The sequence below is a fragment of the Tachypleus tridentatus genome, chromosome 1 (genome assembly GCF_004210375.1).
Source record: "Tachypleus tridentatus isolate NWPU-2018 chromosome 1, ASM421037v1, whole genome shotgun sequence".
NCBI lineage: Eukaryota > Metazoa > Arthropoda > Merostomata > Xiphosura > Limulidae > Tachypleus > Tachypleus tridentatus.
In genome coordinates, this window is record NC_134825.1 from 92595551 (window position 1) to 92617583 (window position 22033).

Consider the following 22033-nt stretch of genomic DNA (forward strand, 5'->3'; position numbering starts at 1 on the left):
TTTCCTGCTGTGTAGTAGAATTAAGTGTGTCTCCTTAAAAATGCACTTGCCAATTGATATGTTACAGGTACGAACAAATTTGGGTTCTCACTTTGCATCTGAGGAATTAAAGCTTGTCGTGCTTGTTTATCGCTATAACAAGCCAGATTATTTTTGGAAAAGTATACAATTTTCTTTCAGTATATTGGACGACGTAGAAACTTTATGATAACACCGTTTTAAAAGGAGTTTCAGATTATCAATCTTCAAGTGTTCGTAACTTATGCTGGTCGTGTATACAAATTCCATTTTTAGAAAAATGTAAGCACTGTGTTACTTACTAATATAGGGAACCTTAAAATAAATGGACAGATAAAAAGTATTTGTTTATTATAATAGTACAAAGGCTGAGGTCTTTTATGAGTCCATCGAATGGTCATTTTAAGGAACTCTGCTTTTAAGTTTAAACCACCTAGTTGATGTATTTATAGAGACCTACAACAGTGAGATGGCTGATAATCATATCATAGATGTTTCTAAGAATGGAATGGTTTACTAGAGAGTTTTCTCTACCCATACCAGCCGATTTTACATATATATTTGACTGTTACATAATAGGGAATTATAGGATTGTGATGGTTTACAGCAGGGGTCACCAAACCTTTTAACAGAGTGCCAGATTACTTGGGGAATGAGAAGTGCGGGCCGCATGATCATTATGTTCAGTACTCATAAGCTAGAACGAATGCTCTGTAAAAGACTTAACAATAAGTTAGGATGCCACATTTGCCATGTGAGAGTAGCATGCAATACACATATATAATAAAAAACAAACAGAAATACAACCAACATTTTTATTTACCAAAAGGTTATCAAAGAAGGTGACATTAGCAAAAACAATTGACACATCGCACATAGTGAGTAAATATCTGAATTTCACTAAGCCGCAAAAAAGTTAGTGAGATTTATGAAATTGGCGTTTGGCTTTCAAAATATCTTCAATCTTCGGTTTTGAATTGCTGTATCCAATCATTAGAATTGCTTCCAAATGTTCGTCAGTCAACCTTGATCGATGTACCGACTTCACATACTTCATTTTTGAAAATGCTTGTTTACAGACACAAGTTGTTCCAAACACTGATGCCATACTAGATGCGAACTGCTTCAGCTTTAGAAAATCATCTTCAAGTATGCAGCTGTAAAATTCAATAAGTTGCCCCTCTCTTTGTTTTGCTTTCAATAAGTCATTTCCTTGCAAATCGATGACCTCTAGCTGAAGTTCCACTGGCACGTCATCAATGACACAATCAAAAGGATTTTGAAAAAGAAGAATGTCACTTTCGATTCTGCCGAGATCCGAAAATATCTCTAAAAATGGTTATTTAAATCACCAATAATATTTTTCTAAAACTCCAGGTTAACTTCTTCTGTGAATCCAGCATGAAACTCATTGGAACACTGAAAATGAGAGAGGTTTCCTTCTTCCAAATGTGCTTCAAACAATGACAGCTTTCTCCGAAATCCTGTAATGATTCTATAAAGATCACAGACAAGGTTATTCTTCCACCATGAAGTTTCAAGTTCAATTCATTCATGTGGAATGTGATGTCAACCAAAAATGACAACCAGGTTGGATCCGACAGAAGTGGATCGGCTCTATATTTCTGGATAAGAGATATATCTATTTCTCTTCTCAGCTTGTAAAAACGAGACAAGACTTTACCGCAGCTGAGCTACCTCACCGCCGTGTGATAAGGCAAGTCACAGAAATCCGAATCAATTTCTTCAAGAAACGCCTTGAACTGGCAATGATTAAGTGCGTGACCCCGAATGAAGTTCACTGTAGAAATGACTGGTTTCAGTACGGAAGAAATATCTAAGTCTTTTCCACAGAGTGCTTGCTGATGTATGATGCAGTGTATGTACAGAACGCTTGGGAGTTGAAGATCTTCCAACTGTTTCCTGATCAGACCATTCTTTACTCCAGCCATGTTTTTTCCTCCATCAACTGTTACACCTCTGAGCTGATTCCACTGAAGGTTATAGTCTTGCGAAATTTCATGCACTTCCATGATAATGTCTTCTTCAGTTGTTCCTCCGTGTATGCTACAAACTGATGCCAACTCTTCCGTGATCTCAAAGTCCAAATCAACTCCACGAAAGAACACGAGAAGTTGTGACCTACTCGAAAGATCAGTAGACTCATCCAGTGCCAGAGAATACCATAGGAAGTTTCTAGCTTTTTGGCGTATCTGTAATGTGATGTTCTCTTCAAGTTCTTCTGCTCTCCATACAACTGAAGTTGCTGAAAGGCTGATACTTTCAAAGAAATTGTCTTTTTCAGGACACAGTTCATTTGCTGCTTCCATCATGCATTCTTTGATGAAGTTGCCGTCAGTAAAAGGCTTTCCTCGCTCTGCCATCCTATGCACTATTTTGTAACTTGTACAAGTGACAGATTCACTTTCAGCAAACTTTCTCGTGAAGAGATTCTTTTGAGATTCACAAACACGTTTCATGGATTCAAATTTCTCAGAACGGAACTTTCCTGAAAATTTCAAATATGTTGATAGATGTTTTGTTTCATAGTAACACCGAAGATTGTACTCTTTCAAAACGGCAACACAACCAAGAACGCACAAACAAAATATATTGAAACTTATGTTTGCCACTTATGTTTATCTAAGAACGAGTTGCGAAAAGCGCATAACCTGACTACTAAGAGAAATGGCCGCTGAATTTACAAAACGAGTCGATAGGACGATAGTTAAGTCTACTTGTTTTCGAAATCATAATGCTTTCATAAATACGTGCCTCGATATGAGAAAACGAGCAGCAGGGACGAAAGAAGAATTTTCCTATTGGTTAAAAATGCAGTGATAGCCTTGTTTCTTTTTATCATAACATCTTGTGTTTGTCAGCTTAAAGCGACCATCAGTGTGATTTATTTGGTTATGACAGTCGGACATTTGATGAAATGTCACTTTCTATTTCCAAGCGGCTATCTGCTGGCGAGCCGGACTAAATGACCTCGAGGGCCGTATCCGGCCTCGTGGGTCGTAGTTTGGTGACCCCTGGTTTACAGTTACAGTTAACTGGGAATTCTCTTAACGTGCTTGAATATCAAGTTAATTAATTATAATTATTTTTAATCACAAAGCATTTATTCATCATGATCTAATATTCTGTTGGTTTAATGAGACATATCAATTTAATTTTAAGTTTTTATTATTATTAAACACTATTCTTCATTTGTTATTGTTTATCACGGTGTAATTCAAAGAATATGAAAAAAGAAATATGAACAATCAGAACTTTGTCGAATACAAACAATTTTACTGTCTTAACTTTTAATTCATTTTGTTATCCATCTATTTATCTTAGTGTCTTTTCATTTTTCACAATTACACAAATATTTCATGAAAACAACATACATTTTTTTTTTACATTTTTATCTCGCCAGAACATTAAGTACTTTGAGTTTCAGTCGTATTTTAAATGCGAAACTTCCAGTTTATAGTAGGTTAAACCTACTTCTTGTCATTTCTCTAGAACTTAAAGAGGTCCGACAAGCAAATGACCACTTCCTGAAGATTAGAAGCAGGGCTACTTGCAAGACCCCTCTCCCTCAAGTGATTCGGGTGAAAGATTACTTTTCTGATTCTTCCAAGCAGTACGTTCCTCGCTGTACCATACTTCATCGCTGTTCAGATCAAAGTGGCTGCTGTGATGAGGAACAACATAAGTGTGGTCCTATGCGAGTGCAGGAAGTCGCCTTACACTTTTATGTAAGTTATACCTTTTCAGTCTTGAATTTACTTGTGATAGTTATCCCTCTTATGTTGTTAAGACGATAATTACCTTGGCTTGTCGGGACAGTACTTAAGAAATAAGTACATTATTGTTGTTAAAAAAACAAACAAATTGTATTTGAGTTACCTAGGGACAAACATGTGACATGCATGTGATTTGATGTAAATTTCAAGATGCAATTAAAACATTTTCACCGAACTGTTTATACGTACTAACTACCCGACTTTAACTAACTCTTTGTAATGATATGTGGGTGAAGTTGTTATATCATTTCAGTCTATCAGATAAACTCTCTAATCCTCAGAGGGTGAGTGCATCAAATAATCCATATTAGAGTTGAAAAATTGAACAAATTTAGAAGAGACAGGAGATATCACTGTGATATATCTTTATCACGTTATAATAAACAAAATGACAACCACTGTTGTGTGCCGAACTATATTTTGAACAAACCAATTTATAGATGATGTTAATCTGATGATACATGAATAGAGTTTTTTTAAAAATTCGCACAAAGCTAACTGAGAGCTATCTGCATTAGCCGTTCATAAATTTGAAATGTTAAACTAGAGGACAAAGCAGCCAATTAACACCTTCCATCGTCAGCTCTTAGTGGGATTGACCGTCGCATTATAACGTCTCAATGGCTCAAAGGGTGAACGTGTAAGAAATGAAGTTCAAATCTGTGATTCTCAGATTGCAAGTCAAATGTTCTAGCCACCAGTTTATGCCAGACCTGAAATAGGGGGAAGAACTTAAGTAATCACATTTCATTATGGTATCTAATACAACAGGATAAATGTTGGTATTTGTTTCCTGTAAACTTCGCAGTACTTCAATGAATCTACAGCGTTTTAATTTATTTATCTGCAAAAAAGTGTCAGCATAATCCCATTTCTAATAAACGAAACGGCTTGTGATACGTTATATCTTTATCACGTTCGAAGGGATGGTGGTTACTTATAAGTAAATACTTGGAAACAGCACACTAACAGGCATTTGTCATTTATAACATTTAAGTTGACATAAGCATTGCGAACTGTTTTGTGACATTTCATGCGAAACATTGAACCATTTTAGGCTTTTAATAACGCACTTCCAGTTACACGTTTCATAAACTTTCTTTGAGGAAATTTAGGGTTGAATAAGTTTAGTAATGAGTATAGTTTCAGCCACCGAGTAATAACATATGTTATATAAGGAATTGTTATTAATACTTTTTAAATTGTGTATTTGAAATCAAAAAATAATATAAAAAATAGTGATGTATTGGTAAGGTGTGATGTATGTATATTCACAATTCACTTTCTTTAAAAAGTTTGTTACTCTGTAGAATTACTTTAAAAAATATGTAAGTGAGCTCTTTGAATTTTTTATTAAACCAGTGAAAAACATGTCTAATAAAAGCAAAAAATCGGTTTATTTAGAATGATAAATTATTGACGAATAAGAGAAACAAAATATTTGGAACACCACCCTCTCGTGAAGTGTTCAATAATAAAATGAAGATCAACAGAGTAACATAACTTTAAGACATAGAAATGTTTTTGATTTTATTTTATTTAATAAATTCTGAGATAATGACTGAATATGAAATTTATGATTCAAGTTGTAAAAGTAATAAAAGAATGCGAGTAACTCATACTGATCGAATCGTGTTTCAATTTCTTTATAACACGGTGATACAGTGATTTCTGATATTATAGTTTATAATTAGTTAATAAATCAAACCAACTTTGTATTAACTTTGTATGGTTATGTCACACATCACAATCCATCAGTTTGGTTAGTTCGGTTAGTCTTTTCTTTGATGAGGTGAGGAATGAGAGTTCTGGTCGACAGAAACGTGAGTGCTTATAGAAAGATTAATCAACTTTGTCAGTCCACATATCAGTTATTTCTTCCTCATTATTAATAATAGCAGTTTTATTTTACACACACTTTCACGTATATACAAAACATAAAGAAACATTCATAGATCGTTAAGGTTATAAGTTGTTGAATTTTTTCTTATGTAAAAATGTGAAACATGATCAAGAGTTTGTGATATTTAAACTCATGATTAAATCGTGTTCCATATTGAGATTTTATTGTTTCTTATACTTTTCATCGGCTTTATTCATTTTTCTTCAAGCACAAACTCCCACAGTGGAATATCTTCGTTATGTCGAACCCTGAATTATAGTATTAATAAGCCTTCAAAATGAACTATTCGGGAGGATTTGTAATTGGAGTCGTTTATCTATTCTTACAACTTCATTTTCAAAACCTAACTAATATATATGTTAGTCTGGTGAAAGCTAAATAAAAATGTTCTCAGTGCTTTAGCTGTATAAAACACACTCACAGAGTCACCTTTTTGTTTCTATTTTATATAAATTAACTCATGCGCTATGAACACCCATTTCAGTTTTGTTGTTATTTATCCTGGTGTTTTCTTTCTTTTCTTTGGTCAGTTGTTGAAGAACAAGTATATTTTATCGAATTTTCGTTGAAGCTCACTGAATCATTATTATTACTCTTGGCTTTCTGCCAAAAGGGCACGGGGTACACAAGTTTTTTTTTTTTTTGTTTTTGAAATTCGCACAAAGCTACTCAAGGGCTATCTGTGCTAGCCGTCCCTAATTTTGCAGTGTAAGACTAGAGGGAAGGCACCTAGTCATCACCACCCACCGCCAACTCTTGGGCTACTCTTTTACCAACGAATAGTGGGATTGACCGTAACATTATAACGCCCCCACGGCTGAAAGGGTGGGCATGTTTGGCGCGACTCGGGCGCGAACCCGCGACCCTCGGATTACGAAGTACACGCCTTACGCGCTTGGCCATGCCAGGCCTAGTACACAAGTAAAGAATAAATCTGTGGAAATCGAACCTGTACAACAATCGGGTATAAACATCTATCAAAACACGTACACACACACTAAATTTATTATACTGAGAAAAAGAAGCAATGTCATCAAAGGTACAAAATCTAAATATTTCATCCCATTATAAATCTGTAAAAAGAGTTCTGTGCATTGTTTACTGATATGATAAATCTGTAAAAAGAGTTCTGTGTGCATTGTTTGCTATGAAATTTGCATAAAACATAATACACGATTTGACAGATTCATTTCAACATTTATTAAATATTTCTTTAACAGAAACGACATCATGATATCCATTAATTAAGCTTTTGCTACAAGTGAACATACAACTCGTTTGGGTAAATGAATTGACACTATACCAACTTTTTTAACAAACTGCAAAACATATCTGTTGAATATGATTTTGATATCACACACATTACAGTTACATCATAGGGTAACATAGTGTGCTGCGAAAAAAAAATATTGAAATGTATGACTGGGTTTAAGTATTTTTTTAAAATCATATTGTCTTTTTAAACGCTAATAGTAAAAACGATTTATTTTAGGACATTTTGGTTTAATACTTAAGAAGTGGAAAGTATTCATGCATTACAAATGTCTTGCTGGAAATGAATAGTAAAACGATGTTTATTATTTATATTAACTTTCGTTTGAAATTTAGGGTCAACATTTTTTTCACATTACAAAAGTGTATTCTTCTGTGTGGTACTAATTAATTTAAATTCCTGCATAAACAATCTCCAATCAGATTACTTCTGTAAAGTAAGCAATTTATTGCACACTACTCCGATAGGGTGTATCACATGTTACGTGTTATCATCAGAGAGCGCAATCGATAAGTTAAAGAGTCTTGATGATAAGCCTAAGGTTAGCTACCATAGCATTACCAAACAAGAGTCCTAAAGATTAAACATAAGATAAAGAACCAATTTTTAAAGACAAACAAAAATAAAAACAAGTGAAAATGTATCTCAGAACGGCTGGTATGGTTAACCTGAAGATGACCTTGGAAGGTCGAAACGTTGTTCACTCTTTATCAGTAAAAATGTTAATACCCATACCAGCGGTTCTGAGAAACATTTTTATTTCAAGTGGGTTTCTCCTCGTCAAGAAACAAGTGGAAAGTTTGTTTTTCAATTAAAAATCAGTGACACTTTAAAAAAAATTCTTAAAATAATTGTAATTTCAAATATTTTGTGTGAAACAGTTGGCAACATTGATGGGCCAAGCACTACACGCTGCAAAATCGTATTGTTTTTTGTAAGTCGGAAGGTAGCGAAGATGTTATGTTGTGTTCATGTATTGTGCTGAGGAAACGGACATTATTAAAAACAGGCTTAGGCCTAATTCTCCTTATGGTTACAACAATGATCTAGGCCTAGGCTTAGAAAGTGCTGAGAATAAGAGGATAAAAATACAACAGAAACAATAGAGTGAGAAAAATAATAAGTGGAGTGACATTGAAAAAAGTGAATTCATATCATTCCTGAAGTAGGATAATATTGGCATTGATAGGCTTAGGCCAGAATTGAACACTCAGAAAGTTAGGCCCGCAATGATCAATGATAGTTGATACTAATAACTAATTTCTACTAGTTCTACTAATTTACTTATTTATTTAATAGCAAGTACTCGTCTGATAAAGCTGAATTTTTCCGGAGTCTCATATGTAAGCTACAAGCGTTTATTTTAATAAGTCAAAGTACATTCCAACTCAAAAGCCTATTTTCACATGTTATAGATGGTCTCAGTAAGAAATAAGTTTCGATACTTATTATTTCTATAAGAAATTTTCTACAGCTGGCGTAATGTTACAACATGCCTTGTGTTTTTCAATGACTACAACTAAATGTTACTGTAAACTCTGGTACCTTTTTGGAAACAAGAATAAAGTGAATTATCCTTAATTTTTTCGTATTGGCAACATTTGGATTAGAGTACAGAGAGACATGAACTGTCAGCACAGTGACGTAACTACAAAAGATGCCTCCCCCGCATAAAAAGTAATTGTGCCCGCTATATTTATTTTCCTATAACTGTAGCTACGACTCTCTCTGATTCGAGCTCCCTTTTATCTCGCCCTCCTTCCACAATTCCGGGGGTATAGTTACTGCGCTGTGTCTACATATCGCATAGAATCATATATAGCATATTATAGGTACAAATGTATATTAGATGAAGCTCTGGAGATTAAAATATGGGAAGAAAGTAATTACTAGCACCAAGAATTAGACTATGTTATTAATGTAACTTTGACTCTTGTCATTTGAAATTTGGCTTTATGGTGTTATTTGGAAGAAATAGTCCAAAGTGGCTGTGAGAATTTTCTCTCACTTGTTGAACTCTTGAGTAAGTATCATCCTGTCTTTAGAGAGTTGCTGAGGAAGTTTAAAGGTTATGTTACTTATTTGAGCCCTACAATACAAAATTAAATTACTGAAATGATAGCACATCAGTTCAGGAAGATAAATTAATGAAGTATTAATGAATAAATAAAATTAATAAATAAAATGTTAATGAAGTGTGCCATTTTATTCATTAATTATTAATACTACCAAGATACATCCAAAGAAGATTAGTTGCAAACTGAGGGTGGAAAAACCAACTGAAATTAAAGTACATGTGTAAATTTTAGAACTTGAAGAAACATGCAATAAAATTTAATCAGAACTTTAAATTCTAACGTTTCATTTCCTGAACAAAAGCGATTTTGATCTGAAAAGGCATTGTGGGCAAGAGCATGATAATGCTGTGAATACAGCTGTTGTGTAATAAGTTACCTTGGAGAGAAAGCTATAAAGACTACTACTCTGTGCAAGATACATACATTGTACAGCACATCAGTCTACACGTAATGTTGAATGACTGTTCAATCTGTGCCGGAAATCGAAAATTTTAATAATTTGCTTCAGGAACTCCATATGTTTTACTGGACAAAGTATTAGATGGTAGGCTTTAATGTTGTAATTTATGGAATCTAAGTCTCTCCCAAAATTAAAGAAATTATGCCCTACCTGCTGGTTTTCATGCCAAGATTGTTTGGCAGTTTCTGCGTTATAGATTTACAGATGTGCTAAAACTTTTGTAAAAAAATGCATATTTAAGTGAAAAATCCGGTGAATTTAATAAAGCTATTTCGTTACTAATCATCTACAGTAGCTTAATATTATGTTAGTAATAAAGGAAGCACTTCACGATCGGAAGTAACGTCACGTTATCACACATGAAGACGGAAGGTGAGGGATGGATGGTGTCATCAAAGATGACGAGATCATAGTTCCAAAAGCTGCCACCAGAAGTCGTATAGTAAGGGATACGTTACTAGGCCTCCATGACAGGTGGCCATGATGGATAGTTATGTCACGTGCTTCTAGGCAGCCATAACTCATGCAATGCATCTCTCATCATGTCTATATGAAATTAACTAAATCATCCTGTGTGTGTGTTTCTTATAGCGAAGCCACAGTGGGTTATCTGCTGAGTCCACTGAGGGGAATCGAACCCCTGATTTTAGCGTTGTAAATCCGTAGACTTACCGCTGTGCCAGCTGGAAACATTAAATCGTCCTAAAAAAGACACTTAACACAAATTAATAAAATAGTTTATTATAAGTTAATAAAGTTATTTAGGCTCGGCATGGCCAAGTGGTTGAGGCAATCGATTCGTAATACGAGGGTCACGGGTTCGTATCTCCATCATAACAAACATGCTTGCCCTTTCAGCTGTGAGTGTGTTATAATGTTACGACCAACCCGATTATTCGTTGGTAAAGGAGTAGCCCAAGAACTGGTAGTGAGTTGTTATGTCTAGCTGCTTCTCTCTAGTCTTACACTGTCAAATTAGGAACGCTAACACAGATAGTCCTCATGTAGCTTTAAGCGAAATTTAAAACAAGCAAACTAACATTAAATCATTTATAATTAATTTGTCTTAAAACGTACATTACATTTCCTTATCATTAATTAGTCTTACAATGAAAATTGCTTGGACGACCAGACTTGGGCATGTTAGCAGTTGGTTTGAAAGCCCTCCACGTGTTGACTATTTTCCGGACAGTGGAATAGCTGATTTTAAATTTTTTGGGATCTTTTTAAATCCCTTACCAGACACATAAGCTGCTACAATTTACTTTCTGAAGGCCTCAGACAGCTCTTTTTACTCTCACCATGGTGCCTACTCTCACTTCAACAGCATACTAAACTAAATGTCTGAGGTTTAAATAGGGCAAGCCTCATTCAAAATGCTGAGTAGTGATCATCTAATCATGTGCACCTGGTGTGATACACCTGTGTGTGAATTGAGCCATTTTAAGTGGGAATAAAATTAGGGGTGTCCTAACTTTTTCCTCAGTTAGAGGCCCGGCATGGCCAAGCGCGTTAAGGCGTGTACTTCGTAATCCGAGGGTCGCGGGTTCGCGCCCGAGTCGCACCAAAAATGTTCGCCCTCCCAGCCGTGGGGGCGTTATAATGTGACGGTTAATCCCACTATTTTGGTAAAAGAGTAGCCCAAGAGTTGGCGGTGGGTGGTGATGACTAGCTGCCTTCCCTCTAGTCTTACACTGCTAAATTAGGGACGGCTAGCACAGATAGCCCTCGAGTAGCTTTGTGCGAAATTCAAAAACAAACAAACAAACAATTCTTCAGTTAGAATATACATTTTTGTAGAATTACATTTACAGAAGATCTTGAAAAGTCTTTTCTTCAGTTTTAATTGTTTAGTTATATTCCTACAATCTCTCAGTATTGTTAAAATTGAGATTAAAATTCTATATATCCAAAAATGTTACAAAAATACACAGGCTTTCATAGGGTGTCCTAACTTTTTCACATGACTGTAGTTGTCAACGAAGTTTTCTGAAATATTATACAGAAAGACTCTAACCAAGAGTTACCAAATATATCTTTGAAGAAAGAAAAAACATTATTTATAAAATAACTATTATAACTGTTACGTATTATAATTTATTTTGGACGAGACTCAGATTTATTACGTTACGTTAGGTATTACTGTTTCAAGTAACGGAAATTTTAATTCAGCAATTAATTAACTGTTAATATGTATCAAATTTATGGTATTTGCCAACAAGATTTATCCACACAGTTTTCTTTTTAACACAAATATAATATACAAGCAAAAAATAATACAATTTGTAATAACGGTTAATACTACAAATAATGGTTATATAGATAATGACGATTATTGATTATAGTTATTACAAGTGATAGTTTATATACAACAGTTTTACAAAGTTACAGAGAATACTGATACTTATATGTGGTTTGTAATGTTCGAAATCTTTAAATATTCCTGGTTAATTTCTGTAGTTTTCCGATTAATAGGCATTAATCAAAATTATAACTTCCGAGGCCTATAGCACACTGACTGTAGCTGCCCAATAAAATAATATATTTGTTTTTTGGCTCGTTAGGTTTTATATACCTATCATGCGAGACTCTAGAACATTCATAAAAGTTCGCTTGCAACAATACTGCCAATCACATGTATTACATACCAAGTACAGTGGAGCGCCGTTAAGCCGCGGTATTTCGGGGTTCAACCTGCTTAACCGCGGCTTAAGTGGTCCGCGGCTTAAACCTTTGTGACTGAAAAGCCGAAGCCGCCAACAGCTCCGCCGAGAAGCCTCATCCGGGCCATTGCATGATCATTATATCGGATTATCGAATTTAAAATAATACTTTAATTATTGATCACTTTTTTCATGGATTTACCGCGGGTTAACTTTAATGTATGGAGAGGTGTGATTCGGTAACAATGGCGGCCTCCATAAAGCTGACATAGAGAGCGGATAAGGTAGATTAACGGTCGATCTCTATTGTAATATATTTTATTTATTTCCCAAATTAAAGCAAATCCTTTTTAAATATCCCCTTGAAGTTATAAAGTCAGGATTAAATTCGTAAGCCACGTTTTTACACGTTCTTAAATTAGCGGTGAGCCGCGATAATCCTCGCTCACAAGACTTGCTACAGCGGCTTAAGCGATTTCGCGGTTTTCTGGTCCGCGGCTTAATGGCGCTCCACTGTTCATTGTTTATTCTCATTTTCACGAATTTTGTACGAACTTCTAGAACAGGTGAGACTTGCGCAAAACACAGTCAAGAATATACGTCACATTAAAAAAAAGAAAACTATTAAAAAACAAGCGTAGGCAATAAATTAATGTACAACAGTAAATCTGTTACATAACAAAAATATTTTGACAAAAATTTCAATTGTTGTTTCTTGCGATAAATGAGTTTTCCTTCTACATTTTATAAACCGCAAATAATTACATTTACTTGCAGCCTATCATATTCAAGTAAAATATCATAAATGAAACACAATAGGAAATTAATGAAAGTTTCTTTACTTTAGAAGCTATAAAAAATATTTGAAATCTAAATTGTCTGCCCCACTGTAAGTATGATTAATTTTATACATATATAAATACTGATCAAAAGAACTCTGTAATAGTTTTATATTTGTTAATCGCATGATTACTTCTTGTGAACAACAAGTATTTATACAAAACGGACAAACAAACCAGAAATTCTCTTTCAGTATCTTTCAAGTGTCTTGCGATAAAAGATAAGATATTAACAGTATTATAACCTTTCATATTTACAAACCTGAAATATGTATGGATTACATTAGCTTTCATAAAATTAGTGTACAATACTTATATTATACTTCTGATGTTATAACAACATTTACTAAATTCCATTATAGTAATATCTTTAACTTACACTTACCTAAGTTTTGTATGAAAGAATTAAAGGTAACTAGATGGGAGACACTATTGCAATAACTTTTTGATCATTGATGTATTTTGACAGTAGACTGATGTACGTATTCTCGCTACAGTGTTATTTCTGCTGTTCAAAGTTAAGGAATATTGTATACAAATACCAAGATAATAGAAGTTTTCCCTGGTATAGACCTACAAATAACCTAAACATATATGATGACGTTTTTAAGTCTATCATTGATGAAGGACCTAATGACAATACTCGAGTTCCTGATGTTAACTGGAAATATCATAGTTAAAACTAAATATATAAATACATTTTGTAATGTTAATAACTGACATACTAATTGAACATATACATTACCATCCAGCTGTAAGCCTTTTGATCCAGAGTCCGTCACTCTATGCTCGGTTTCCATATATAGTGTATCACTTGTTACGAATTACCCCTATATATATGACGCAGACAAAATATCATTGGTGAAGTTCAATCACCGACTATGTTTTTGTTAACAGGTTTGTAAATTCATTGGCGTTGCAGTATGGAATTTTGCATCATAAAAAGAGGTATGTTACGTTCGTGTTTAAAGTTCGAATTGAACCAGATATATTCATTGTTACCATTATTTGTAATGCTTTGAATCATCTGTTGTTCTGTTGTTGGTGTGAGTTACTGTATGATAAAATAAATCAAAAGTTAGAGCACGGTATTTTTAATTTTTTCTTGTATAGACTCTACAGCTTAAAAATCGTAGTACACAGATAGGCATTGAGAACGCCGTAGAACAACTGTTATTTATTAACCACACTGAATGCGAATGTCAACCAATAAACAATAAGCCTCGAACAAAGGAAGATCTTCATCGATTTGAACCAAACAGTCACGAACGAAGACCCTCTGACGTACAAAGTTCAAAGTAGGTTAAATCGTTTTTTTTCCTTTCACTCGTAATATTGAATAATTTATAAACGCTTTTCTAATTTTTGCCATTAATCTCTTAAATAAAATGCACGAGCATCATTGCCAATTTCTACATAGCAAGTAAAAAGGTCTAGTACTCGACTCGTAATCTGAGGGTCGCGGGTTCGAGTTCCCATCACACCAAATATGCTCGCCTTTTCAGCCGTGGGGTCGTTATAACGTGACAGTCAATCCTACTATTAATTGGTAAAAAAAGTAGCCCAAGAGCTGGTGGTGGGTGGTGATGACTAGCTGCCTTCCCTCTAGTCTTACACTGCTAAATTAAGGATGGCTAGCGCAGATAGCCCTCGTGGAGCTTCGCGCGAAATTTAATCAGACAAACCAAAAAAAGCAGGTGAAAAACAAGATAAAGGCTTGCGAAAAATAATATAGAAGGACATATATATTGAAAAGAAAGAAAATGTAATAAGTTTGATGTGGTGTTTGCTGTCAAAGCTAAATTTAACTGCTATCGTTACTTAAAGGTGTTATGAATACTGTCTGTACAATTTCAAAAGTTAAGTTCTAAATATATGGAACATTAACTGGTAACTAGTAAGAAGTGGGACATTGAGTTGTTTACTTGAAAAAAAAATGAGCTTCGTAAGCTTTCATTAAAAGAATTAACTGTAAAAATCTCAACTTAAAAATGTTATTTCATTAGATTATTACCGTTGTTATAAAAATATGTTAAGCCTAAGAACTTGTAGGTGAGAATTATGTGGTTAAACTCTGCTATAGCAAATGTTTTCATTGACCTTTTCGTAATAAAAAAAAATTTAAATTAGCGTTACATATGTTTACTTCTTTTAACACAAAAACAAATTAATTATCGAATGATTTGAGAATTTTAACCTAGTAGCTCCGTTTAATGTACTTCTTCACAGTTAAAAAAATAAATAAAAGTTTTGCTGAAAAGAAAATTAAAATATACAAAAATTTAATAAATATATTTGTTTTAAATTTAAAAAATCAGTGCAAACTATTACAACATTACCTTCCTCACAGTCTTGGATCATGCTTTTCCTGTCTTCTATTTATTTATTTTTCACACAGCTGAAAAGAGTTTACATTTTAGTATAAATTATTGTCGAAACTTAAAATTGCAATTTTTTTCGAAACCTTAAAATATGTAGGACGTTATATGTGAATTTATTTCACATTTGAGTAAAACACGCGAAAAATATCTCGTAATACGAGCAAAAACGGCATTTCTTTATGATTTATTAATATAGGATATATTGCAAAACAATTTTTCTGTCCATACTTCTTGAAAGCTGTGTTTTTACATAATAAATTGAAAAACTGAAGAAACGATAAGATATGAAGGTAATTTTGTATTACTCTCTTCACTAGCTTGTTCTTCAATAATCTAATAGAACCAATATAGACAGTTTAGTCTTTCAAAACCACCTTTTTGAAATAAAATATTTTTATGTTGAAAAATCTTATAATATGTTCATATGCTCTCGAATAACGCGTGAGATAACACAGGGAAATGCTCTCTAGGAGTTTCTGACACTCTGGATGACATCGTGAAGAAAACTTGTATTGCTTATTTTTTCTCGTGGTTTGTTGATTATTCTAGGGTTATTTAACCGTCCCTCACATTGTATTGATAGACTATAGCAAAGGCAGCTAATCAACATCACCTACCAACAACTCTTTGGTTACTGTAATCTTTTAAATTTGAGTTTGGTTAAATGAAATCAGGTTTGATAAAATAATACACTTGTTTGCAACGCCTTTGCAGTCTTTTTAGTTATCAAGTATTTCTTGTATTTAGGATTAAATCTAGTTCTCACGCAATAACGTGTTACAAAATTATCTTAGTTAGATTTATAGTAAAAAAAAACAAATATTCGTACACTCCAAGACCAACTAATTGTAAAGAGGTACCTCCTCTAGTTTTATTTAAGAATGTTTAAATGATATCAGTAAAGGGTGAAAATAAATTCTTTCTAATCAACGTGAGCATTGGAAGGTGGCACCTTTTACATGTGATTCACTATATTGTGAAAATAAATTAAAGTCATTGGAGAGAGAGAGTTTTTCCTTACTAGTCCTTTTAGTTTTGCTGTTTTGCTTCTCGCTAGATGTCAGGAATGTCCTGTTCCATTCAATAAACGAGAGTATCCTGATGGGAGATGTAGCTGTGACTGTTTCGACCACCAAAAAGCCTGTTTAAGAATCAAGAGAGGGCGAGACCCACTTGTTGATATTGAAAAACGGTATAGAGAATTTATTTCCTACTCAGCAACGTGTTTTTATTTGAGTTAGGAAACATATATTAAACTTACGTTTAATACTGACACAAAACACAAATATTTATCAGAAAATGTTTCATAATTGTTATCCTTCTATTCCATTTTTTACTTGCCTTCACTTTTTGTTTTGGCGCTTTTTTACAATAAATTCACTTGCCAGTTTCACATTGTGAAAATTAAGCCTAAATTAACCAACTTGCCAAATATTTAAGTTCGAAGAATATGATGACACAAGAGAATGGCTCTGAATTTGTTTTAAATACAAATTTTTATCTCATAGCTCCATCACTTAACCAATTTGAGATATAATTACAACTACAGTTATTGAGGGTTCCATCTTGTTTCAAACGAAATACTGCAACAATGAGACACGTTCTACGTTTTTTTTTTATTCAGTATGTTTATATACCTTTTTTAAACTAGATAAGCAAAACCATCACAGGCAAGACTTGTATACAAGACATGGGTTAAGTATTAATATAAAAGTTTAACTTAATAATAGAAATAATTTTAAGATATCCACTAGTTAAAAAAATACTTCTCATAATGTAAAGTAAAAATAAAATGTAAAGTAAAAATTAATGAAATAATTTTCCAAAACAATTGTGTATATATAGCGAAATATTAACAACTTTGATTATTTCAGAATTAAGCATCAAAAACTTAATATTTAATGCATTTAAAACATATTTTCATTTCACTTATATTTTTGTATAAACAGGTATGCCTTTTCGAAGGCCCCCCGCTAGTACAGCGGTATGTCTCCGGATTTACAACGCTAAAATCAGGGGTTCGATTACCCTCGGTGGGCTGAGCAGATAGCCCTTTGTGGCTTTGCTATACGAAAAACACACACTTTTCGGAAGACCGGTATAGGTTTAAGAATTGTCGACAGTGCTAACATTAAGTTCTTTTCTGAATATTTTATTAAATTATTTGATGAAATAGGTACGTCGCCCGCTGATACAGCGGTATGTCTACGGATTCGCAACGCTAAAATTAGGGGCTCGATACCCTTGGTGGACTCAGCAGATAGCCAAATGTGGCTTTTTTTGCTGTAAGAAACACACACACACACAAACATTAGGTACTTGAAATGTTTTTATTGTAACTACTTCACAAGATGATCTTGTTGTTATACTTTATGATGGTGAAATTCCCATCATAAATGGTAACTAGAAGTGCTAAAATAAATAAGTTTTTCAAACCCACCAGATTCAAGGTCTACTACTCATAATATTAAGATTATTAATCTTAAAGTTTTTGTTGCCAAGGGTCTCTAGTGCCACAGAACTAGGCTACAGTAAAACCCTAGTCAATACATGAAGTGTGTTTATTGTACAAACGTTTCAGGGATAACTGTATCTGTCAAGATTAATCTCTTTCTTACTGGAATCAACAAGACATACTAGCTGTAAAACAAAACAATCATTACAGCATATCATTGTTGTATGTTTGAAAATTTTAATTAAATTTAAATTAGTATATCACACATATTCTTTTATATTTTGTGTTATTTTGTTACAATATTGTGTTATTAGTTATATGCAGTTAACAATCGTGAACACTTTATAATGCAATTCATTATTTTTATTTTCGTTTTTCTGTAACAGATGTGTGCTGGCAGGCTATTGTAACATGCCTGATTGTGAATATGGACCATACGATCCCGTCCATGGAATATGTCCTAAACGTCCTGAAAATTATGCACGGAAGAATCACAAAAAAAGGAGTCATAGTCATTATCACAGATGGGTTTTTTTCGAACGAGATTAGCATGTTTCGAGTTGTGAAATTCACATCTTTCTAGTCTATACAAACCTGTAAATCTATGACTTCGCTTATACGCTGGACGTTTTTCTGAGGCTCATCCAACCATTATAATTTTTCACAATAAATCACCACTCGTGATACAGGAAAACCATACAAAGAATATGGTATTCTAAAACATTCTATGTTCAATAAGTGTTTCAAGTAACAATATATATATATATATTTACAAACTCACTCGCGATTACTTGCCTGGTTGCAAGAATATATATGCTTAGGCTTACAATTGGCTTAAGTTAATACTTATATTTTGCAGTTACTTACTTTATGTGGAGACGTATGATTGTTTTCTTTATATTACCATTATTTTAAGCGATTCCACACCTTACTCTTACTAGATGAAATATGTTGTTTTTGACTTTAGTAACACAAACAAATCATCTATATATATATATATATATATAATGTATTTGGACATCTTATATATATATATATATAATGTATTTGGACATCTTATATATATATATATATATAATGTATTTGGACATCTCAAATTATTTAAATTTCGAAACAACATATTTGAAATTTAAAGTTTGTATACATATTTGTGGTTTGCAAAAAGAGAAAAGTATCACAAATTTACAATACTTTTGTGCCTCACTAATTCACTAAACAGTTCAAACTAATATAATATAAAAATGTTGAATAGTCAGTATTAAAATAGACAAAAAATTGATATAATAAATTTGCATGTACAGTCTGTTCTTCTCAAATTAACGATATTAATCATTTCAACACACATCCAAAGTGTTCGTCCAGTAATATAATACAGTTAAAGGTGAATTAATATCGGTTTTGCTACTCTACAACGTTATGTCTCTGTCAGTTCAATCTGCTCAATTCAGAGTAAAGTAAAATGTCATAGACATTCAATTAGCACAAATAAATATTATGGTGAAGTAACAGTGTACATAATAGGATTAAGATGTTCATCGGATATAACATATTTTAGAAGACAAAAAAATCTTCTTTACTGAGAGCAAATATGTTGTGCTAATTTTATTGCACTTATTCTTGTTCCTTTGTGTTCAATATTGTAAGAAGTCGAAACTTAAGGATTTGGTAATCACTGTCCATGATCAAGCAACTCCTACAATTAAGTACTTAGGGTTATAAGTTTATGCGCTTAAAAACTTATGGTGACAACTCTTTGCATTTAAATACTTCTGGTGGTAAGTCTATATTTTATCTTTCTTAGTAGCCATTTGTTGTATCATATTTTAAATATTTCGTTGAAACAATATCTTCTGTAGTCAATAGAACATTAAAATTGCTGTAACTGCTCGTCACTCTTTATCAGGATTTACAGCACAAAGTAAAAACAGTTTTTACTACCTGAAAAAAAATCGTGTTAATTATCCAATAAAATTATATGTATTAATGGAAAGCTGTATTTGTCGTTCAAAAACGATGAGATTCTTTTTTGAGCAATTAGTTTACTTTTACAAAACACAAACAGAGCGAACGTCCACTATCGTGGTTATTAAGACAACATGCTTAGAGATAAAAATGTCAAAATGAGAGAGAACCTTAAAAATTCAATAACCGTACAGCAAAATATTTAAGCTTAAACAGTCAGTTAGGTTAATCTTACATTCGTGATGAGATAAAAAAATAGTATCGTATTTGTTGTTTTTCTAATGTGTTTTCAAAAAGTACAAAAACAATGTACCTTTGAAGTTCAGCCTACAGTTTCAGTTTTACTTCACAACTTGTAACTGACTGCACTTGTTTTTGTAATATAATTGATTATTTTCGCCAAAGTAACCATATCGTGAGAAATGTAAGAATAAATGGAATTGAAACTTTCAAATGGGTGATAACTATAGGTATGGAAGTGTATTTTGTGTTGTTGATAATAGATATATGGGATTTGTAGATTAAATATAAGTAAATCTTAAAACTAAAGGAAGAGGAAGGGCGTGACGGTGATTTTAATTAGTTTATTTGTTATTGGTAGAGGAGAAGAATTTTAGAAGTGATTATTTATAATCATTAAAATGCGTTACTATGACAATATCCGTACACTAGAGTAAAGAAAATTTTAACTTCACTTTACTGACCAAGCTACTGTGGTGAAAATTGTATGTTTAAAATTTTTCCTGGTTATTGTGTAGCAAATTGTAAAAACACAAGGAGAAATTATTAGAATCGCATAAACGTAAACAAAGAATACCACGTTATATTTGTTGTTACTTACGTCATGACACGTGTCATTTGGTGTGATTCTTTATGGTCAAAGTTCTGAGTATTTTAATATGTTCGACAATGACACGAAAAGGTTGTGTAAATTAAAAAACAATGTTACTATAAGACTGTGTAAACTGATAATAGTTTCCTGAAAAACTTTACCAATTCTCAAGATTATACGTTTCTTAGTTTAATTTACGAACATGTCAACTTTTTGTTTGTAGGTGTCTCAAAATGTTTAAATTTCGAAATATTAGTTTTGAAACTTTAAATTTTCACGCCTAATAAAAGGTTCTATGTATTTTGCAGATATAAACGAAGTATCACAATTTATAATCTTTTTTTTTGTGAACACTATCGTACTACATGATAGAAACGAATAAAATATCTTTTAAAATAGATTATTGCATAAACTGTGATTGTGCAGTCACTCTTTAACAGTGTGTGTAAGAAAGTTCAATACAATTACTCAGATACAAAATACATAAATATTGTCCAGCACTCCTCCAGTAAAAAAGAAAAATTGGCTGTGTACATTCTGGTTTTAGGCATGCTTCTGATTGACACATTTATTTTCTTAACGTACATATTCACAGTGTTTGTTTGTTTTTTTTTAATTTCGCGCAAAGCTACACGAGAGCTATCTGCGTTAGCCGTCCCTAATTTAGGAGTGTAAGACTAGAGGGAAGGCAGCCATATATATTTTTCATGAATTCGTTAATCGTATTGAAACATGAACTACCATTTTCTAACCAGATTTTTTAATTAGAAATGATCATGTGTTGTTTTCTAAGATGATAATTTCCAAAATAGCCCAGTCACAAAATTGCATTATTTAATTAAAATTAAACGCCAAAGTAACAAAATATTTTTAGAATCCTTCAGTTATTCTAATTTCGGAGCACGTTTTCATTCATCTCTTTCATTATTCTGATAGTGTTTGAAGAGTTATCGTCGTTACACTTTATCAGTAAAATAACATACAATACGACGTAAACAATTACGGTGCCGAACGTAGTTTAATAGTTAGCATACCAGCTGCACATTTAGATATCTTAGATTCGAGCTGCAGTATGTCTCTAAACACTTCTCGAATCAAAGGAGTGTCGTAACCATAATAGCCAGTCTCGCTGTTCCGGTTAAGGGTAATCATGAGGCGCACGCAGAGTCGTAGTTGCCTTCAACAGTTCTAAATTAGGGATTTCTAACTGATGTGTCACACATAATATGCTGTTCGAGTTGAAAAAAAAGAGATTGTAGGTTTGCATTCTGGATAAAGATCCATATTATATTCAAAGAAATGATAATACTTAATGGCCCAGCATGGCCAGGTGGGTTAAAGCATTCGACTCGTAATCTGAGGGTCGCGGGTT

The 22033-nt window shown here is 33.1% G+C and overlaps 1 protein-coding gene across 3 annotated transcripts in view; it reads left to right on the forward strand.

The window, feature by feature from the left end:
• The window catches only part of LOC143255529 (uncharacterized), a 42174-nt gene extending 21113 nt beyond the window's left edge, over positions 1–21061 (forward strand). For all 3 annotated transcript variants that reach the window (XM_076511349.1, XM_076511364.1, XM_076511356.1), the window contains 4 exons: positions 3532–3767; positions 14145–14329; positions 16470–16604; positions 18254–21061. In XM_076511349.1, coding sequence (XP_076367464.1) covers positions 3532–3767; positions 14145–14329; positions 16470–16604; positions 18254–18416 — 719 coding nt within the window. In that variant the 3' untranslated portion in view covers positions 18417–21061. The remainder of the gene's footprint in view (positions 1–3531; positions 3768–14144; positions 14330–16469; positions 16605–18253) is intronic.
• The last annotated feature ends 972 nt before the right edge of the window (positions 21062–22033 follow it).